The 23,149-nt window shown below is 40.0% G+C and overlaps 1 protein-coding gene across 1 annotated transcript; it reads left to right on the top strand.

Moving 5' to 3' along the window:
- The first annotated feature begins 451 nt into the window (after positions 1-451).
- Positions 452-21,469, top strand: LOC134801124 (zinc finger protein 394-like). The gene is made up of 12 exons (XM_063773660.1): positions 452-718; positions 898-1,069; positions 2,054-2,254; positions 2,729-2,863; positions 3,267-3,340; positions 10,501-10,688; positions 11,535-11,630; positions 14,647-14,781; positions 15,428-15,538; positions 17,536-17,741; positions 18,168-18,265; positions 21,363-21,469. Exons 1-12 carry the CDS (start codon positions 599-601, stop codon positions 21,411-21,413), a joined length of 1,587 nt encoding a protein of 528 aa, XP_063629730.1. The 5' UTR covers positions 452-598; the 3' UTR covers positions 21,414-21,469.
- The last annotated feature ends 1,680 nt before the right edge of the window (positions 21,470-23,149 follow it).

The following is a 23,149-nucleotide window of genomic DNA, read 5'->3' as shown; positions in this document are numbered from 1 at the left end:
AAGTAGTTCGGATTCCTACCGGAAGTCGCGAGATACGTTCCGTTTCTTATATACTTATTTATAATAAAAACTATCTTGGTGAAGCAGATCTTGTCAGTAGAAAAAGGCGGCAAATTTGAAAAATATAGGCGCGAAGGGATATCATCTCATAGAAAATTTGAATTTCGCGCCTTTTTCTACTCACAAGATTTGCTTGACCATCTATAATTAATAAATTGATGCACAATAAATAATACATAATGCTCATTAATATAAAGAAGAAGATATTTACATCTCCTCGTTATTCTTGACGAGAAAAAACTAGAAATATGCTTCAATCATAATTTGTTTTATTTTATTTCTAAGATTTCTTTAAAAATGTTATGGGAAATTTAATTTCATTAACTGTAAATGAACCTAAATAAAACTTTTTATAAGCTTCTATTTCGATCTTCTATATTTTATTATTTACGGCACATATCATGCGTGAATCGGAACTAATCTATCGACGCCGGCTTTATCCCGCCATTTTGGCATTGTAGTTTCCGGTTGACAAATTATGCAGGATTTTGTGATATTTTAGCGTGGATTCAGTGGTTCTCGTGTTTTTTACACCAAAATGGATTGGCAATTAACTTGTCGAGTATGTCTGGAAACTGGCGATATGGTATCTTTATTCGATTGGGATGAAAATAACGAACAACTCGGTGACAAGTACACTTACTGCTGTGGCGTGGAGGTATGTAAAAATTACCACACAAAATGGTTGCGATGGCCACCCCATATATTTTTTCAAGCAATAATGTTGCTATTATTGTTTTATTTGTAGATTCAATGATTTCGCTGACATCCCTAAATTGTAAACCTTCAAAAATTAGGTATTTTGCAACAGAATGATGATTGTTTTAATGTTTGCAGGTGACGAAAAATGATTCTTTGCCCACGCTTATCTGCCTGAACTGCGTGGACCGTTTAACATTCGCGTTTCAGTTCAAACAACAGTGTTTGTCGTCTAACGACACTTTGAAAGAATGTCTCGAGGAGTTTATGAAAAGCTCTGCCGCTGTGACGGCTTCTTCGTCCAAAAAAAGTTAGTATTTGCACAGTATTCCTCGGTATTTTCAATTTAAGACCAGCCCTCACGGGCCATGGCCACTTCAAGATATATCTCCATCACCAAATATAAGTACTTACAACTCTTGAAAATTCTATAAAATCTTCCATTAAAAGAAAACTGCCACATCCATCACTGTATGCTATGACTTACTTGACTTAAGATCCTATGTCCCCTAGATGGGGCAGAGGGCGTCCACAGTGACTCTCCATGTAGATCGATCTTGAGCTTCTCGCTTCATTTCACTCCAAGACTTCCCGAACTTCTTCGCCTCGTCTAACACCGTACGCCGCCAGGTTTGTTTGGGACGGCCACGCTTTCTCTTTCCTTGGGGGTTCCAATCTAAGGCCTGTTTAGGTATATGGCCGGGCCCCCTCCGGAGTGTGTGTCCAATCCAGTTCCACTTACGGCGCTTGATCTGCTGGTCGATTTCGTGGCAACATTCTCGGAGGTTCTCATTCGAGATGGTCTCGGGCCAGTAAATACCGAGAATTAATATGCTATGCTAACATGTTAACAGTGGCGGATTTGCAGTGTTGGCCGCCCTAGGCCTCAGGGCCCTGTAGTAACTACTAGCCGCCCCTTTCTCAGCACCCATCTATAGATTTGCCCTAAGGCCCGGGCCTACTGGGCCTTAGGGCAAATCCGCCACTGCATGTTAACATAACTATTGAAGTTGCTATTCATCTGGGAAAAGTATCCAGATGAAAATGGCCACCTTCTGTGTCGGGGTTACACGTAAAAACCATTTTACTGAAATAAAAGTAGTTTTGTAAATTGTCCAATTAAATAATGCTACATCAACCAAACATCTGGGGTTTTTGAACAAAATAAATTTTGTGTTGCAGCCCTATTCTCATCATATTGCTTACATGGAAGCTACTTTTGCTGACTGTCATCGTTAACTGTCGAGTTGTAGACCAATATTATAACATTTATAACCAACACACATTTTTCCAGCCATAACGGAAACGGAAACAATAAGCATAAAGCAAGAAAACGGCCTGCTGTTGCAATATGAGCTGCCCGTGGAACATGACCCTCAGATCCAGTGGACGCGAACACTGACCAAGACTCCTAACAATGCTGTGGTGACTAAGGCTCCGAAGGCCAGGGGCAGGGGACGGCCGAGGAAGTATCCTAACAAACAGGGACAGATTGGTAAGTTTTTTGACTTCAATTTAGGTTTAAATTTGGTCTCTTTCTAACAAATGTAATATTAAATGTGAAGGATATAGACCAATTCTAAAAACTAAACTTATTTTATAAAGTAAACTATTTATTTTCTCTACCTTTAAGTGGAAAGTGCAGGGAAACATGACTTTGAATGCTTGTGCCTATATCACGTCACCTCAAAAAGGCATAGGGCCTAACAAGCTTAAAAACTGGACAAGTGCGAGTCGGACTCGCCCACTGAGGGTTCCTTACTTTTTAGTATTTGTTGTTATAGCGGCAACAGAAATACATCATCTGTGAAAATTTCAACTGTCTAGCTATCCCGGTTCATGAGATACAGCCTGGTGAAAGACAAACAGACAGTAGAGTCTTAGTAATAGGGTCCCTTTGGGTACGAAACCCTAAAAACGAAATGCTCATAGCATTTTTGTTGCACTGTATGTAGTTAAAAAATTTCAGATGTATCACCATACCAACGCAAGAAGCTAAAGGAGCCTCAGAAAGAGCAGGAGTCCCTCACGTCACTGCTGGCTTCCGGCTCCCTGGACCTCAAGCAGGAGCCTGGGGAAGATGAGGAACCGTTTGACAGTGCTGGTTAGTTTTGTCATATAAGCTGTATTTTTATATCCCAAATATGTTTAATAGACGGTTCAATACAAAATGAGTCTACTCATGAATATCTAGCGACCTTTACCAAGGACGAGTTTTGGCCGAAGGGTGTCAAGTTTCGGCGGTTCCGCGGCCGGCTCCCAGACACTGCGGGTTGCGTAATGCATCACAACCATAATGACCCAGCGGCATAAGCCCATTATTTTAATAACAAAACTTCCGTGAGACACAGACATATTCAATATATTAAGAGCGTTTTTCGACTTAAAATATGTGAGTGACCCGTTCTTAATACATTTAATAAGCCCATTATTATTATGGTCATTAAACTCATTAATACTAAGGATGTTTAAAATGTAATAAACATAGGAAATAAATTTGTTCCTAGACTTTGCTGGAGGTGATGATCCTGATTTTGAACCTGATGAGGAAGCGGATTCTGACGGAGGCACGAAAAAAGCGGTATGTCAAAAAAACAGTAATACACATTGTCCATCAGGTTAATCGAGTATAGTTTGTAGATTTCTAACAGGCCCCGACGGCTAATCCTTTGTCTATTGTTAAGTAAAACCGCACGTGCTACTTACCTGCAAAAAAGGGTCTTAATTATTCTATTTGGCACCTGAGCGCGGCCTAGTCCAACGCACAAAAAACCAGTGTAGGTGCGCTCTCCGATAACACGCCTTAGTTACGCATCTCGATGACACATTTTAGACTGGTTCTGTAGCGTTCGACTCGCCGGCACTCAGTAACCGTAGTACTGTCCATATTTATCCATTAGTTCATTTTGAATCTTATTGCAATTTCCATATGAGTTGTAATTCAATTAAGTACCTGGGTAAAGTGAATGAACGATTTTTTATACCACAGAGCCAAAAGCAGGGGTTATAATAATATAACTTTGGATATGAGGTGTAAATTCTTGTATTTAGGTGTCCATGCCTTCGCTTGAACCACATTATGAGATAACACCCTTGTAACTCAGCCCTAATCAAGCGAATTCATCAACTAGTAGCGCCATCTATCGCGCTACCCAAGTACTAATGTCGCCCGGTTGCCAGCGCTCGGCTGCTTTCTCTACAGTACGCTTTTGTAACTCAGCCGAGCAACACGTTTACAAAGCAAGTTTAAAAAGATCAAGAAATTTAAATCGTAAAAATATTTTGAAAACCTACGACGTCGTGACATTCCGCTCGGTGCCCATGGCCCAGCGACGAGACGCAGTGACCTTCCTACAGGCACCGTCATAAAAAGTACACGGGTACTTACGCCTCATGGCCTCGTCCTGTGGGACAACAAGCGTCGTCCCGTGAGACGACATGGCGTCGTCCCATGAGACGACAAGCGTCGTCCCGTGAGACGACAAGGCGTCGTCCCGTGAGACGACAAGGCGTCGTCCCGTGAGACGACAAGGCGTCGTACCGTGAGACCGTGGTATCGTCCTGACACACGACATGGTATTGTCCTGACAGACGACATGGCAGCGTCTTGTAAGACGACGAGCATCGTCTCGTTAAAAGACCTTGTGACATTCCGCTCAGTGCCCGTGGCCCAGCGATGAGACTAAGTGAGCTCTTATAGCCATCATCATAAAAAGAATACCTACGGGTATAAATGGCACACAGCGTCGTCCCGTTGGACGACAAGCATCGTTGCGCGTCTCACTCAGTCCCGTGAGATGACATGACATCGTCCTGTGGGACATCAAGCGTCGTCCTGTAAAACAATAAGGCGTCATCCTGTGATACGACAGGCATCGCGATGAGTTACGTCATCATGTGAGAAGACATTGCGCCATTCTGTGGTATCGTCCCGTGAGAGGATATTGCGTCCCATAGGACTACATTGCATTGTTCCATAAGACTACATTTTGTCGTATCGTGAGACAATAATACGTCGTCCTATGAGATGATATCGCATCGTCCTCTGAAATGACATTGAAATGATGTTGTCTTGTTAAACAAAAACCGTTGTCTCATGGTCTACCATTAATACGGTAGCGGACGTCTTATTGGTCGCTTTATCGTTCGATGTCTGCACAGTCGGCCTCGCATTTAAGATCTGCATGGTCATGAACCAATGCACGACTTAGTGGGCGTTATCATCATTGTAGCCGACCAAATGGTGTGTCACCTTATTTTAGAACGACGAGCAGCAGAATTGCTATTAGCGGGTTTGGCGCGATATTGATAATGAAATGCAGTTACAGTAATTGTCTCAACCTGCCAGGAAAAAGGAAGGTTTCCGTCTTGGTCGTGTACAAATGTTGGTCTAGGTCGATAACAAACAGTTGCCGTGAGATACCAAACAAACCAAAAATATACATTCTGAGGATCCTAAACTGTATGACTAACTGGCCATGAAAAATAGCAGTTAAGAAACTGTGAAAAGGGAAAAGTACAAAGTGAAAAACCTTGTGTTATACTTTGCCCAACTAGATCCTATACCATAAAGAGAGAGGGGGAGGCAAGAAAATTGACGTTAGCCTTAAAGAAGGAAAGAAAACTAAAACTCCCTCTTCTGAATAGGAATACCAATACAAGTATAATGCCAATTCATTTACGGCTCTGTCATAGGCTAACAAGAGATATCTCTTTATTGCGGCTCTAAACCTGAAAAGAATAGAGTTTATGATACTCGTATATATTAGTGAAAAATCATCGCACTAAATCCCTCTTTTGAATGATGAATGACTAGTCAGGTTGATAGTGTCTTTGGGAATACTGAAGCATCTCCTGTATACTCTCTAAATATTGACCATTAGCTAAAAAATTGCGGCCTGTTACAAAGAGAAATCTTTTACTTACTTTAAATCGTCTACTATGTAGCTGTGAAACAGAGACCACTGAACTAAGAGAAACACGTAGAAAACAGCAAGTACCTTCCATCGCATTCCGTCCAATAGACCGAACTGACAAAGGCATTTATAATGTAATTAGTGCTCCATTCACATCAGTCAGGTAGAAACTTGTGAAATTAGGTTCAAATACTGTAAGTAACAAGCTCCACTTCGAAAGATTATCTAAGCAGCCGGTTGTGTTATCGACCTGCCGTTGGTATAACAATCATGCATCATAAAACGTTGACCATAAACGTTACATAGTTAAATTTCAAAGGAAATGAATGAACTCTTACTGGTAGTATAACTATCGGAAACAGGCGGTATATGTCTAAAAGGACCAACTAGTAAAATATTAATTTAGTATGGCAATCCGCATAGTTACCCATGATTGTTCAATAGGTGAAACATCGGTTTCTTTAGTGGTAAATGTTATGCCTATGTAGAAGATGAAGCGCTCCTTCAAGTTATGTAAATAAATAAAGAATTTATGAAAAGATTTTTCGGTAGTTAGAGTGGTGTTACTGATTCTGTTTCGAAAAATCGCGAATTGAATTAGAGGTGAAGCCGACTAAGGGAACTAAGCTGTCGTACCAACAGCCACGGTCCACGGCTTTAAATCTAAACGATGATTGTTTAATTTTTCCAAATAGACAAATTAAAATGAAGTCACTTCAGAAACTTTGAAACCATGTGGACTGCGGGGCAAGCCAACGTACAGAAAAACGTATAACGTACGTAAACGTACACACATGCGTAATATGTAGAAAATATTTGCAGGCAGTCACCGATAGCAGATACCGGATTCTGAAAGAACACGGATCAGAAATATCCTTCTTTCGATTTCCAGATGAGAGGTTCCCTTTGCAGATAAGGAAGTACTCGCGTGATTTTATAGAAGAATAACAACATACGGTGGTTCAGGCAAAATGCACGATCTAAGCGAAATATGACTACAAATATGTTCGCCGGTTAAATAGACCCTGCAATTTACTCTGAAAATCAACACTAGTTCTGCAGTCATTGCCAGATCTAAGTATTATAAGCTTAGCTGAAAGGTTGTAGTCCAGGGTTTACAGCATACTGTTGTAACAGGTCTCATAGAGCATGTAATTGGAAACGTCATCTTCAATGCAATCAATTCCAGGTGTAGTACCCTACAAAATCATCGTGTCTTGGTTATAGGGCAGATGCGCCGCTAATCGAATTACAGCATTAGTTGTGAAGACAACTACAATTCATATATTTATATATTCATGATAATATGCTTATATCATTAAATACAGTATATATGAGATGTCAGTAGACATATATCAACGTTACGTCAGGCGTAGCTCACTCCGCGATTTCGTCGCGTCGCTACAAGTACATGCGGCCCACACCAATTTTGGTGTCTAGCACTAGTAGTTGCCGCGCACCGCTATAGAATAAATAAATAAAATAAATAAATAAATATTATAGGACATTCTTACACAGATTGACCAAGTCCCCCAGTAAGCTCAAGAAGGCTTGTGTTGAGGGTACTCAGACAACGATATATATATAATATATAAATACTTAAATACATAGAAAACAACCATGACTCAGGAACAAATATCTGTGTCATCACACAAATAAATGCCCTTACTGGGATTCGAACCCAGGACCATCGGCTTCACAGGCAGGGTCACTACCCACTAGGCCAGACCGGTCGTCATAGTACATACTATTATTTATACTATGATTACGTCAAGGTAGTGACATAAATATAATATGTCGCAGAAAGGCCTAGATCATCAAATAATTGTTTATTTGTGGGCATCATGATGCCTAATTAACCCTAGGGTTCCCTCAAGATAATCAAATGATACACAACTTAATTGCACGAAAGCCAATAAACAACATACAACGTCCTTGTATTGCTAAATTTCTAATCAAAAGTACCTACAAATTAATAATAATAATAATTCAGCCTATATACGTCCCACTACTGGGCACAGGCCTCTTCTCACTCGCGAGAGGGCTTGGGCTATAGCCCCCACGCTGGCCTAATGCGGATTGGGGCTTCAAAGTACAAATTAAGTAATCAAATTAATATTTGGTAATGAACGCGTCTACACGTGTTAAGGTTTGACAGGAATTGTGCCACAGCATCGCCCGCGCGCGCCGGTGCTGGCAGCACTTGAGATTAGATGACATCATGACATCATGAGACACCCGTGGTTTATGCCACTGCAATGGTATAATGCCAAGAACTTACTGGTTCGGACCATATATAAATAATAATAATGTTTTAATTTGTCTGGGTGTTAAGAAAGTTCCGCAATTGGTTTGAAAAGGTTGCACTACAATTTAAAGTGGATAGGTCCACCTCCCCTACTCTTACTCAAAGAGTCTTTCATCGTCAGTCAAGAGGTTTTTACACTCTTATTAGAAGATCGTATGTATACGAAAGCATTAAAAACTCACAAATCGTGCTAAGTCTAACAATAAAGCACAATCCATTACCAGCGCGCGAACCATATGATCTTCAGTTTGGGAATCAGCTTGCCACCAGAAAGAGTGAACATTAAACAACCTACAATTACAAGCCTTTATTATAATTAGCCTAAAAATTATAGGTGAAGGCATTGGAATTATTCAAAGATTAAAAAATCTTCTAAAATATCCTACCTGGTAGACGGATCTTCAGTCTACGCACAACATCATGGTGAGATGCCATCCACAACAACTAGAGTTGTCAGCATCACTTTAAATTCATAATCATCGCCTCCATACGGTTGTCACCTGCGTGTCAGTGATTCTGTTCATTCGTTTATTCGCTTGCATGACTGACAAGCACATCATTTAAAGATTGGTTGACCCGGCACCAGCCTAATTGGCAAGTTTTCAGTTATCTGTGGGGAGTAGTAAATTTAGCAGCATAAATGACACTTAAAATAAGTAGGAGCCTACCATTGCATATAAGAATTAATATCTTTTCATGGCTTACTATTAATATGGTAGTTTTTAAAGCAACCCTCACCTAAAACTAATCAGTAAGGAAGAATGTATTATCGCCTCAGTTGAAACTACTGCTAGGTTGTTGAGAGTTGTTACTAGTAACGCATACATTAAATCATGAAGTGTTGTATTTTCTTCTTCACTTTCTGACGCTACTTTCAGGCAGAGGAGTACTTGATTCGAAATAAATCTCAATTACTTCCACAAATAAGAAATAAGAACATCATGTTTATAATTTCTAACACATTTACGGAATATGTTGTCCTTATGTAAGGATAGCCCATTAACAAGTAAACCTGGTATACCTAGTAGTCAATAACTATGTATTAATATCTAAATAATGTTAATATCGTATTCTAGTGGGTACATATACAAACATTTGGTTATTTGTCCACATTAAAAGTCATATTACATTACATCTGGTCTATGATGCAACTTACCAATTTACATTAAATTGTTGGAAAATACAATAAATCAGAGAGGACCCAAGCTTTTCCAATTAGTTACAAAATTTTAAACAGTGGATGGGCCGGCAGTGCTATATTTGTGTTAAGCAGTAGATAAGTAGTAGTAATATCATTACATCATACAACAAAACCATTTTATCACCTAGTGGCTATTGTAAGGAAAGCATCAGGTAGTTTGGACGGGTTAAATGTAAAACTCACTCGATGAGGTTCGCGTTACACGCATCAGAGCTACTACTTCAGATAGTGGTTACACTTAAATTTGTACGACCTACAAGTACCTACTTATGTCTTTAATTATGATATTAGGGACAGTCTTTCAACTAATAGTCACACAGTTTTGTTTTATATAAAAAGTTTTATAGTCACAATGGATAACTTATGTTGCCAGTCCGTGCTAACAATTGTCTCATCTATCGGTAATTACAAATAAGGAAAATCTAGTAAGGTTTGACGTAAACAATCCTTTAGTATATCAATACGGAATAAATTTCAAGCCCATATTCTTATCATGTGATTTTTGCATAAATTTAAATATTATCAGTCACAGTACGCCCGGGCCAGCGCCGGCAGAGGTTTAAACACGTCTCATAATGTGGTTCAAGCGAAGGCATGGACACCTAAATAGAACCGTTTTTCCCCCGAAGGGTAAAAAACGGATATTTAGGTTCCTGCCGAAGCTTGAACCACACCTAAGGGCCTTGCCGGCTTATGTGGTACTGAAGAGAAAGCAGCCGAGCGCTGGCAACCGGGCGACATTAGTACTTGGGTAGCGCGATAGATGGCGCTACTAGTTGATGAATTCGCTTGATTAGGGCTGAGTTACAAGGGTGTTATCTCATAATGTGGTTCAAGCTTCGGCAGGAACCTAAATATCCGTTTTTTACCCTTCGGGGGAAAAACGGTTCTATTTTTATAGCTCGGTTGACATAGGATAGGCTACATCCGCATTTCCCAAACTATGGGACGCGAGCGAATATTGAGTGGGCCTCACGACATTCCGACCGATCGGGCGATCTGAGCGTTACCAATTATATTTTAAGCCCCCTTAGGACGGTTAAGAGCTGGGTCCCGAATTTGGCACTTTTTGTTAGATGTGTCGGAGCCTGGGAAACTTTGGGAAGCACTGGGAACTTGGGGGCACTGGGGTACATGGTAGAAGATTGGAAGCACAGGTTACATGAGTTATTGTACGCATTCACACGCGCTATGCTCATAGCTGATGGCGTATTTTTTCCGCTTTGTAGCAAAAAGCACTTATGAACCATGAACACGCCTAGCGGGCAGTAAATGTTATACAAAGTTAACAAAACGAACGTGACATTTTGAAACAGGTTACAACACCACGTAAGCGGGGTCGACCGCGCAAGGTGGTAGAGAAATCTGAAGAAGGTGACGACGGCGAGGATATGCTGCTGAAGGAGACCATCATGGCCTTCTCCGAGCCCATCCCGGACCATATCCTCAACCCCAAGCCACGACAGAAGTACACCAGCAAGAAGCGATATGTCTATGAAAAAACGTGAGTAACATGACAGTAGGATTTTGATTTAGAATAGAAGCTATGATGTTTTTGTCATTGAAATGTCAATATTTGGGTGATTTCGAATTAACGCTGTAATAGTGTGACATTTAATATTTTTTATTTTATTAATTAGCTCACAAAACAAGCTACAGACATTTACTTACAGGAATTACATTAATAACTTACAGTTCAGATCTGGACTGTAACATGTGTGCACAGAAGGATAGGAACATTCAGTTAAAATATAACGCTAGAGTGATGAGATGTCAAGAAAATTATATAAACAGTAGTAAGATTATACTCCTACACATAGGTTCTAAATTGAGTTTTTACCCTTTGGGTACGGATAAAAATGCTCCAAGGTTCGAAAAAGAAGTTTTTTGTTCAAAAGTTTCCACTCCATTTAAAGTAAATTGGTGACAATCAGAAAGTGTCACTGTGTCTTATCTCTTTAACTTTTATGCAATAATGCCACTGCTCTCTATTTTGTGGTAGTTTACCAACTAAGCAAACCGTACAACTTATTATACAGTATGTAAACTAACGAAAAACATTTACTCAAACCAGTTAATGTGTAGGTCACACTGAGCAACTTTTACTATAGCACCGACCCCGAAATCGCGACAACAAAATTTGGTTGTTTCATACATTTTGCTGGTCTAGCATTGAAATTTTCTCCGGGAGAGTCAATTTTTTTTGTGATTTCGGGGTTGGTGCCATAGTAAAAGTTGCTCAGTGTGACCTGTTCATTAACGGGCTTGAGTAAATGAATTTACATACTGTACTCGTATTTCAACTAGTTTTCAACTTTATATGTATTTGAAATAAGTTTGACATTTGCAGGCACACTTGCGAGACTTGCGGGTCGTCGTTCACGTCCAACGCGTCTCTGCAGGCGCACATTCGACGCCATTTGGGCATCAAACCGTTTGTCTGCAGGTAACAATTAGTACCTAATCAAATCTAGTTATTGTTTTATTACATTTATTTTTAATTGTATATCAACATATAGATGTTTTTCTGAGCAAATAATACAAGTTTAAATTACTTTTTTTTGGTCCAAATAATTTTATCATGGCTTTCCGACCTGTTATGGACAAATTTAGGAGGAACGCAAAAAATAGGTTTAATTACTGGATTACAGCACATAAAGTACCTACTTTCAAAGTGAGTAATTAATAGTAGTTTGTGTTACAAGGGATCAAAATGATATATTTCCGTCAAGGGCGTACATTGAATCCTGAGCGTAATGAGGGATTCAAGTGTTAACGCCCAAGACGAAATAATTTTGATACCGTGTGACACATACTGCTTTTCACATCAACTATGAGGAAATTGTTATGTTCCAAAATATGTATTATTTGACCAAAAAAAAAATAGTATGCAAGAAAGAAAAAATCGTGTCCTTGAACAGAAAAGTTCAACTTTGATCCCTCCTAGCAGGGAAGAAAAGTGCCACTTTGATCCCTCCTAGCGGGGAAGAAAAAGCCCTTTTTCGAATAGGTGATGTGAAAACAATATTTTGCGTTCCTCTAAATTTGCCCATGAGTGTATATACCTTCCTTGATTTTTTGTCTTAATCAGTAATCCATTCAAATTGGCACTTAAAGATGGTGACCTTTGTTTTTCGTTTTTAGTGACCAATCATTATGCAGTTTACTGAATGTATTTCATAATTTTGAATATTTTGATATACAATGTTAAGGAAATTATTCAGCTGCTCTGCTATTTACATTTGCAGCAATATAATATTTAGTCTTTCAAACAATTTCCATCACAAAAAAAGATACTTCCTGTGCCGTGATGTGAAGATGATTTTAGGTGATATGTAGTTAAATATATAGGTAAATAAAATGATAATCATAGTTATATAATGATAATAGTTGGGTGCGGGTGGGGTTGCCAACATGCAAAGTGATTAATATAACGTACTGTGAACTACACCCGCGCCCAAACGTGTTCCCACACTCGCTGCTTTTGAACCGACTTGATCAAGACATGTTGAGGACGCACCCGCACCCGATCTATTCGTAAAATATCTTAAAATTCTAGTCTAAATTAATACAATCCTGTAAGTTTCGCACGTTATGTTCATATATTTTTCGTCGGATCCCTTTGTTTGACATAATTATTGAAAGTCATAATGTAATGATTCTCAGATTATCAATAGTCATAATTCTGAAACCGTTAACTTTTCAGGATTTTCGTATGGTTATCCTATAGATTGTTTGTTGGGAATCCTGAAAAGTTACGCGTTTCTGAGAAAAACCAAATTATGACTAACGAAAATGCGGACAAACAATACATTATGACTTAAAACTTTATGGGAAACAATAGAGACCCATTTTTCGTAATCCAGATTGTACGAACTAAACCGTGTTACACCCAATTTACAAACGTTTATTAGCGTTAAGCGCCCGTCAAGTATTAAAATACATCATGTTTTATTCGTTAACACAGTTGACGGCGATAAGATGCCTAATAATGAACGTTTGTCTGGTTGAAAATTTTAGACATCGCACAAGCGGAAATACGTCGCAATGGACATTACAATGCCGATTGATTGCATTTAAATAAGTAACTGAGTATAACCTGAGTTACTTGTATACATCCAGATTTATCATTGCTTGAAGTTGGATATTAGCCGGGTCCGCACAGAGTGAGCATACGCCAGATAAAATTGCCTCGCCCCCCGGCTATTGAATTCAATTTCATCTGAAGAAGGACTGTCGAAAAAGGACTGTGTATTTTGCATTCTAGCCGTACTATCGTTCTCACAGACCTTTAGACTTACAATTCGTAACCGTAATTGCACCGCAATGAATTCTTCTATTTGCATCACAACCTTAGTTTATATCCACCCATCCCTGAGTTTTGCGCGTATAATACTAATAAGGGACCCACGGAACACCATCGATGGCGCAGGGCGGGGTTCAGGCAGACCGAAAAGGAGATGGCGGGACGACTTGGACGCATTTTATCCGGATTGGCGGAAAGTACAAACGATAGGGTTGAGTGGAGGAAAGGAGGGGAGGCCTTTGCCTACCAGTGGGTCACTAAACAAGGCTAAAAAAAAACTAACATGTAAAAAACATCCTACGCGACGCATTTTTTCCTCTGTACGACGTCTAAAATCTTAAACCTCACGGGTATTAAAAAACGATAGATATACAAGTATGCGTAACATTTCGTAGCGTGTGCGGTTACTCGTGCGTCCTCAACATGGAGCTCCGCCGCCACATGATGCGGCACACCGGCCAGCGGCCCTACAAGTGCCGCGTCTGCGACCGCCGCTTCGGCGACTTTGGGTCCAGGCAGAAACACGAGAGGCCAGTTTATTGTCCCTTACCCCGTACAGCGAGCTGCAAAATTGCATAGATTCATTATAAATAAATGAATTCGTAATGTGTCTGTAGTTTTGTAGCTTGCTGTACATAACAATGCCTCAACATAGAGGTAACATGATGGCCACACCGGCCAGCGGCCCTACAAGTGCCGCGTCTGCGACCGCCGCTTCGGCGACTTCGGGTCCAGGCAGAAACACGAGAGGCCAGTTTATTTATTAACGTACCCCGGGGTTTTGGGTTCCGGGATGATTTCGTGTATTCATAACGTTGTTAATTATAAAATAGTTATCATACTATGAATTAAAAATAGGTAGTAAGCCTAGTAAAAATAGGTAGTAATGTGCTTAGAAATGTTAAAATAGTTTCGGTTTTTACCAATTTTTGGGTAGTGTAAAACATTCCGGCACCTAAGTCCCTGGTGTATGTTTATTAACCATTGTGAGTCGCTGTGGACGGAGTCGGCTGTTTAACGTTCTAACTTCATTTAAACAGCCTACTATTTACACAACAAACCCAGTTAAAAATAACTATAGCGCGTATGGGAACACAATCAATGTAATGCGGGAAAGTTGTCCTACACATTCCTATCTTACCCCGTGCTCTGACAGCGTATGTGGCTACTCGTGCGTGATGAAAGAAGCACTAAAGCGGCACATGCTTCGGCACACCGGCGAGCGGCCCTACAAGTGCCGGATATGCGACCGGCGCTTCGGAGACTTCGGCACTAGGCAGAAACACGAGAGGTAACTAACACTCGTGTGTAATGACTGAAGCGGCACATTACAACGGCGAGCGGCCCTACAAGTGCCGCATATGCGACCAGTGATCGGGGACTTCGGCACCAGGCAGAAACACGAGAGGTAACTAAAACTCGTATGTGATGACTGAAGCGGCACTTTACAACAGCGAGCGGCCCTGCATTATGCATATGATATGCGACCGGCGATTCGGGGACTTCACTTGACAGAAACATGAGAGGTAAGAAATTCATTAGCCTCTTGAGACCCAGAAGCGATTGTTTTGTTTTTGAAATTGGAACCCTTAGGTACACAATAAAAGTTCAAAATAGATTTTGGAATATGTACAAAAAATTGTACATATGGACTTAGGAGGTTAGAGCCTAATCAAATATTTGGCACTTCATTTTCAGCCGACTTCATTAAACAGAGGAATGATTTTGCTCTCGAATTTCACTAGGTAAAGTGGAGCTGCTGATAATGATAGCTATTTAAAATAGGTGAAACCGTTTAAAAAATGTCTTAAATATTATTTTAACAACAGACTGATTGCTTCTACATAAATAAATAAATAAATTGAGTTTTTCTAAAACAGTTGCAGTTTAAATATTATATAGTTCTAGACAAACTAATAGATATCTTTATAACGCAGGTTGCACATGGGCGTCCGTCCCTACCAATGCTCGCTGTGCGGCAAGGCGTTCACCTACTCGTATGTGTTGGCTAACCATATGCTCACACATACCGGCGAGAAGAAATATTCGTAAGTATACCTAATTTCTAGCGGAAAATCGCCCAATAATTTGGGTCACCATTCCATTATACATTATTAAATTTTTGAGTCCAACCATAGTCTAATAAAACATGGGGCCTATTTCTCGTACGTTATTAGACTGATAATATTAGTCCATGAGCTAATACTTTTTACAAGTTTACAAGTTTGCGTTTCTCGAAGCTACACTTGTAAATTATTAGATACTAGTCACCAACTAATAAATATTAGCTAATAATAACAAGAGTAAATACTGTTTGGTTTCACAAAAGAGTACGCTAATAATTACACTTGTAAATTACATGCGTAAAGCTATTAAGCTCAAAAGGCTTGTAAAAACTATTAGCTAAATTTATTAGCAACCAATTTGTGAAAATGTGGTCATATTCCGACAGTTCAGACGACGAAATAATAGTTATTCGTCGCCGAAGAGTTTTCCTTCCGAGGAATAACTACGAAATACTTCAAGGGGCCTTTGCATTTAATGAGTTCCGGCTGTCTAGTGTGAAACTGGAAGAGCTGATTTTAGCCATTGGGCCTAGTTTAGAAAGACTTACGGAAAGAAATCAAGCTTTGTCGTCGAAGTTAATGATTCTTGTTACTTTACATTGGATGGGCACTGGAGCCCAATACCACGCAGTAGCCGATATGCACGGTATTTCGAAAAGTAGTGTATGTCGTGCTGTAAATTCAGTGGTGAATTCTATTGTGCAGGAAATGTTTCCAGATTTGGTTAAATGGCCAGAAAATATGGATCATTTCTTAATACCGTCAATTGTAGGTCCATTTTTATTATAATATTATGTTTTTCTGAGTTGTCCCGCTATTAGCGCAAAAGTGCACGTCAAACGACAGCAACAATACGCGGGAAGTTTTTTTTTTAATTGGCCAAATGGCAAGGGTGGTGATGCATTAAGCCAAACTACACCAATAATATTATTAGTCCGCTACTATTAGTGACTAGTCTAGTAAAATTATTTGAGAAACATAAAATATTAATACTTGTAATTTTTACACTAGTAACTAATAACTAATAAACTCATAAACTAATAGTTACGAGAAATAGGCCCATGGTCTTCTCTTCTCAAAGTGACACAAGCCTACGTCACAATAACATTGCCACTTTATATAGCGCTATCGCATATTATCATATAGCGCTGTCGCATGATGACGTAGGCTTGTGTCAATCACGTGATCACGAAAAGACGGGAATAGAGTACCAGGCGGAGTATATTATTATACCATGGGTCCAACTCAGAAATATTACTTTGTAACTAAGGTTGGTATTTCACCTGTCCAATTTCTTGGTCCAATGCGCATTGCGTCTCACTCTCTCACTAAGCAAAATGTGACACGCAAATACACATTGGACAAAGAAATTGGACAGGTGGAATACCAGCCTAAGGGCCTATGATGGTCATTTTAATAAGCCAATATAAACATTTTCGCCACCTATTGTATTACAAACGGTGCTCTCATGTAAAAAAAATATTTTTTAGGCCCGAGGCATTCGCGGTGACGCCATAACCCCTAAGCTACTTTTTATTGAACTCTGTACGTCTTTCATGCAATTCTGAATCTTCATTTTTTTTACTATAATGCTGGAAATCAAATTAAAAAGAGGCGGGTCAGTCTGTCTCGCGCGCTAGATACTCAATTCAATCAATTTAATTCAGACATAAATATCCACAAGATTGTGATTATGATTATTGACACTGGCGCTGCACACCCGCTCAAGCTATCTTTATACCTCCAAACGTGTAATTTTCTAAAACCCCATGTATTTTGTTAAACCCCTGTTGTTATTATAATTAAACATATTATTTAGTACTAGATACTTATTAGAAAACTAAAACTTCAGCGTAGGATGTAACTCAATTTAGTATTGTTTTCAATCTGACTCCACAAGACAGGCGCAGCCTAGTGTGGCAGTCATAGGTTAAGAAGAATTTGTAAACTTTTTGGCAAATAAAATTTTTTTTTTTCAGTTGTGAACCATGCAACAAGAAATTCACAAAAGCCCACCATCTCAAGTACCACAACAAGGTGCACCACCAGGAGCTCTACATCCAGCAACAGCTCGAGCTGGAAGCCAAGAAGATCAGACAGCAGATCAACGTGTCCGGTCTATCTGGCGTACTCTCCGGACAGATTGTGGATGGAGCGTTGCAGCTCATACAGACCCCAGAGGAAGGTATGTAACAACATGAACTGTACTCTAGCAACAGCTGGCAGCCAAGATCAGACAGCAGATCAACGTGTCTCATACAGACACCGGAGGAAGGTATGTAACAACATGAACAGGCGACCTAGCCAAGATGACAATCGCTTGCGCTTCGCTATCGATGATATGATATGTACCTAACTTACGAAACGACATATTAATTATGAATTTAATACTTCCAATGAAACTTGACATAATTCCAATTTGTACATTCTCGTGGCGTTATTCATATACGCGTTCCTAGCCCTGAATTAGGTATGAATCGTTTGTCTTTATCTGTCATTTTGACTTATGTATTTGTAAGAAAAGGATAAAACATAATTTAATTAAATGAGGCCTGTAAAGTTTTATGAATTAGGGAAATTACTATTGATACATTGTATATTTCCTCGTCAGATGGAGAGCAGGAGCTACAAATGCACGTGGTGGAGGAGGCCGAGAACGAAGACAGCGAGGCCAAGGAGACCGACCGGGCCGTCGCGGGCATGCAAGCGGTACGTTAATCACAGACGGGTGACATGAGATAAACGCCCAGTGATCGACATACTGATGCCAGATAGTTGACACCTTGCTGTTACTTCTATTGCTTATGATATTAGTTTAACACAGGCACTCGGGACGTATATCTAACTCACCTACTACACTCGCGTGCAAAAGTATTGCATCACTTTGCATTTTTTCGTCCGCACCCAATATATTTGTAAACTGGTTAATTTCGATAAATTATTTTAATGTTATCATGTTCCTTGAAGTTTTAGCTTTACGAAAAGAAAAAAAACTTGGAAACCGGCCCAGTATTTTTCAAATTATCGGCATTTTCCCGATTTGTGAGCGGTTTCACGTTATCACGCGCACGAGTTGCGTTACCCTTGACCCCTATAAAACGGGGGTAGAGAAGGGGTTGTTATCAGTCACTTATCAGAAGTCGATCGTTACATATCTCCGCGTATTTTCCCGTGAAAAAGACCTGAAAAAATGGAAACCACTGAAGCTGAAGTCCGCCAAATCGTCCAGCCCCTGCAAGCGGGGCGTAGCCAACGTTCAGTATCTGCCGAGCTGAATTTAAGCCAATCTGCAGTTTGCAGAGTTTACCAGAGGTTCCAGGGGACTACATCCTTTACTTCAAGACCAAAGAGCGGCCACAGAAAGTGTACATCAGAGAGGGACGACCGCTTCTTTGTCACAACATCTCTCCGAGATCGACACCAGACAAGCATTGCCATCCAGCAGCGTCTGCGTGAGGTACGAGGAGTGGCTGCCAGTGAGTGGACAATAAGAAGAAGACTTAAGAAAGCGAACTTGACACCCAGGAGGCCCGCAGCGGGGCCCAGATTGCTGGCGCGACACCGTACAGCCTAAAGAGAGTTTGCTGAAAATCACAAGGACTGGACCCTTGAGCAATGAACCCCAGTTCTCTTCTTGAAAGAGTGCAGAATGTGCTTGAATAGATGTGACCGAAAAGGAAGAGTCTACAGAAGGCCAGAAGAACAGTTCGCTCAATGTTTCTTCTCCGAAAGGGTCGCCTATGGCGGTGGATCCGTAATGTTCTGGGGCGGCATTTCCTACGACGGGCGGACAGAGCTGGTTTTCGTGCCTGGCGGGGGCCGTGACAGTGGATTGACCGCTGCGAAGTACATCACTGATATCCTGGAGGAACATGTTGTTCCTTATGCCGGTATTTTTGATGAGGGGTTCATCCTAATGCAGGATAATGTCCCGTGTCATACCGCTAGGGCCACGGCAGCCTACTTTCTCGAAGTGGGCATTGACACCATGGACTGACCAGCGATGAGCCCGGACCTTAACCCCATTGAACACGTGTGGGACTACCTAAAAAGGGGGCTTCAGAAGCGGAATCCTGCCCTGGTCAATGTTGAGGAGCTGAAGGGAGCCTTGCTGGAGGAGTGGGACGCTATTCCTCATCATCACATTACAAAATTAATTAGGTCTATGAAAAACCACTTGGTTTGTGAAAGGAGGCCTCTGGGTGGCAATACCAAGTATTAACCCTTGGGACGCCTAGTGCCATATCCGTACCAGTCCTGTCAACTGCCGGAGGGTCTTCAATTTTTGTACCCGTCAACTGCCTAGTCCCAGATCTGTACAAACTGTCTCAACTGCCTTGTGCCTTATCAGTCACCAAATTTATTGTATTATATTTTTACAATTTTGAGATCTAAACACTTACAAATAGAGTTTTATATCATTTGCACTATAGCACTTTTTATTTATCGCGGCAGTTGACGGGTGCACGTACGCGAGCCTATCCGGCATTTGAGGGGGATGGGACGGATCCGGCACTAGGCATCTGACGGGTACAAGTACGTTTGTCGGTTCGGCGTTCCAGGGGTTAATTTAATAATAATAATCGATATTGTATTAATAAAATGACTTTTATTCTTAAGTTTCCTGATTTATTTTTGGAGCATTATGCGACTACTGTCAGTTTTCTGTTTTTTTTAGTCTTCAGATTCGAAATTTCATTGAATTTACCATTTTTCTCATGCGTTACATTATAAGCTTTCAGTTGATACCAAAATTTTAAGAATCGGGTATAGAATTACAAAGATATTGGGTGCAGACGAAAAAATGCAAAGTGATGCAATACTTTTGCACGCGAGTGTACATGAAGTGGGATACGCCACAGACGGCAATTGACGTCAACGCAAAATCGTGACAACGACGCCAAAAAACACGCGTTTTTTTATGAAAATCTACTGAAAAACTTTTAGGTTGGCATTATTTATTCACAAAACTAAATTTTACCCCCGTGGCGTCAGTGGCACGGCAAATGTATGCGCCGTTTGGCGTTTAAAAGGTTAAAAAAACCTCATAAACAAATAAATTCGTGTCCTCTTAAAAATAATCATTGTACATTACTAAGTATAATTTTCCCGTTAAAATGCAGATTTATAGTTACCGTGAGCGGGTCATGTTGACATTTACACTTTGCGCAGATAAACGGGGTTCTTGGGCGGCCTTTTAAAGTATACCCCTCTCGAGTCCCGCGAACGCAATATCGCGTCTGCAGTAAGGTTACCTCTAAAGGGGTCCACAGATTACCAGTTCGCCGGACGATATCAGCCTGTCAGTTGTTCGGAACTGTCAAATTTTCAAATTTTGCGTTTAACTGACAGGCCGATATCCTTCGGCGGACTGGTAATCTGTGGGCCCCTTAAGTCCCACATACCCGATTTCATACAAAATGTATGAAAAGAGAAAAGAGGTTTTTTACATTGTCTATAACTGGAACTCGAGGGGTTACCCTTTGGGGCTGTCCATAAATTACGTCATCGATTTTTGACGATTTTGGACCCCCCCCCCCCCCCTAAAATCATCCAAAAATCATGCTTCGAATGACGTCGTTTCCTCCTACGTAGTGCTACCGTCATCCGATGTCGAGACCCCCCCCCCCCCCCCCCCCCTAATTTGAAATGACGTAATTTATGAATAGCCCCTTTGACGTAAACTGACGCGCGCGGCTACAGCCCAATATCAACCTTCGTGCATTCTAATAAGGTTCAAAAGGTTAAGGTTACTTTCCATTTAGGTATTCATTTTTCCTTTTTACTGATATACTGTTTGTTACAGGTGGTGTTAGACAGCGAATTCTCTATGGAAGAAGACGACAAGACACAGTAAATCATAGAACCACTGTTAATATTAAATAATTTGTTAGTTAGACATAATAAAATAATGCCCTGTCGTATATACATGTCGCATGGGGTTGTTGCCAGTTATTTTCATTGGACTCATTATTGAATCACCTCATATTATGGCCACAACACGCATCAAAATTCACAACCGGATTGTCTACTTAGCTCTGGTAAATTCAGATCTGATGTCTATGGTCATTTGGTCACGCATATCTGTAAAATAGAAGTAAAAAAATTGCAATCAAATTGTCTATGATCAAAAAATTTGTCCTTCGTGATAGAACTAAATAAATTAAGATTTAATTGTCTATGAAAAATAATTGGCTTGTAGCACGTATTGTCGAGGCCCTAGCGACTTTTTATAACGAGTAGCGTTTTATTTATGAAGTAGCGCGACTTTCGGTAAGATGTACAGTCGCCGTCAGATATATCGTAGCGGCCGAGGTGCTCAAAAATATCTGAACACGCACTCTAACGCCTTGAAGGCGTGTACAGATATTTATGTGAACCTTGGCCGCTCCGATTCCGTTAAACATGACAAATGATATAGAAATATTCCGGTTAGTTCCTTGTGGGAGCAAATGGTATTAAAAAAAAAATGTAAACCAAAATCCATTTGACTTTTTTTAGTTTTAGTTTCTACTGTAGTAAATCTTTTATAATGTGATTTAATAAAATGTAGTAAATAATGAGTATCAGTCTCTAAAATTGAGGCGGCAGGGTAATTAGCCAGTATCTGGCCACTTTTAGTAACTGGCCGCCATAAACTAAAATGAATTCTATTCACCTATAAACAGAATTCATTTTAGTATAAGGTTTCAATAACTAATGAATTATATTTATAGGTGAATAGAATTTAATTTTTAGTTTGGGGTGGCCAGTTACTGGCGAATTACCCTATTCGACATTTTTATCTGTTCTTATGTATTTTATGAAATCAAGGTCATCCTGGGTCGAATATTGCTTTTGGCGACATCAAACATGACATTTTATTACATCTGTAAATATTCCATTGCCTTTTATCACTTTGAATGTCATACTTTTATTTTATATAATAAGTAAATACCTAAAATTAGGTATGTTATGTATTGACGTAGTATAAATTAGTAAACAAGTTATTTTATTGTATATTGTCGGTTACTGTTATTGTCTGTAACTTTTAAATAATAATACAATCATGGAAGAAATTTGTATGGTTTTTTTTATAATTTCCTTTTATACTGTACGGTAGTAACCGTACAGAAAGGACACTTCCTACAAAACCGAAGTTTGACAGCGATTCAGGGACGAATCATGCAGTCCCTTTCTAATGTGTGGCACTATCCCTTTCGGCTATTTAAGGTTGTCAAAATTCAAGTCATCTTATCTGTGGTCGTGCACGTAAAAGGACGTTAAGTGGTGCCAACCCTAATAATTACTCGGAGTAATGCTGAGCCGAACGGAGCCGAGTTTGCCCGAAGTCAGGAGTGTCTCCCCACTGCCCTAATCTAAATACTGAAAGTTTCCGGACGACAAAAGACTAGTCCCCTTTATTAATAAAACTTTACGGGCCTGATTTAGTTAAATTATGTTTTATCCCTTTCTTACATATACGTAAGTCAAAATTACAGCCCCACTTTACGTGTAGGGGAGGTACCCTAAAAATATTTTTTTTAGATTTTATTGTACGACTGTCGGATTTATTGATTTATTATCCATGCCAAATTGCAGGTTTCTAGCATT

Source organism: Cydia splendana, chromosome 21 (assembly GCF_910591565.1).
Source record: "Cydia splendana chromosome 21, ilCydSple1.2, whole genome shotgun sequence".
NCBI classification, from domain to species: domain Eukaryota; kingdom Metazoa; phylum Arthropoda; class Insecta; order Lepidoptera; family Tortricidae; genus Cydia; species Cydia splendana.
This window is presented reverse-complemented; position numbering and strand designations above follow the sequence as displayed.

What these genes read in the sequence shown, in the direction of transcription:
- LOC134801124 (XM_063773660.1), top strand. Translation starts at nt 599, where the DNA reads ATGGATTGGCAATTAACTTGTCGAGTATGTCTGGAAACTGGCGATATG. An exon ending in CTTACTGCTGTGGCGTGGAG is followed by an intron (nt 719 to 897) that starts GTATGTAAAAAT and finishes TAATGTTTGCAG; the next exon opens with GTGACGAAAAATGATTCTTT. An exon ending in GGCTTCTTCGTCCAAAAAAA is followed by an intron (nt 1,070 to 2,053) that starts GTTAGTATTTGC and finishes ACATTTTTCCAG; the next exon opens with CCATAACGGAAACGGAAACA.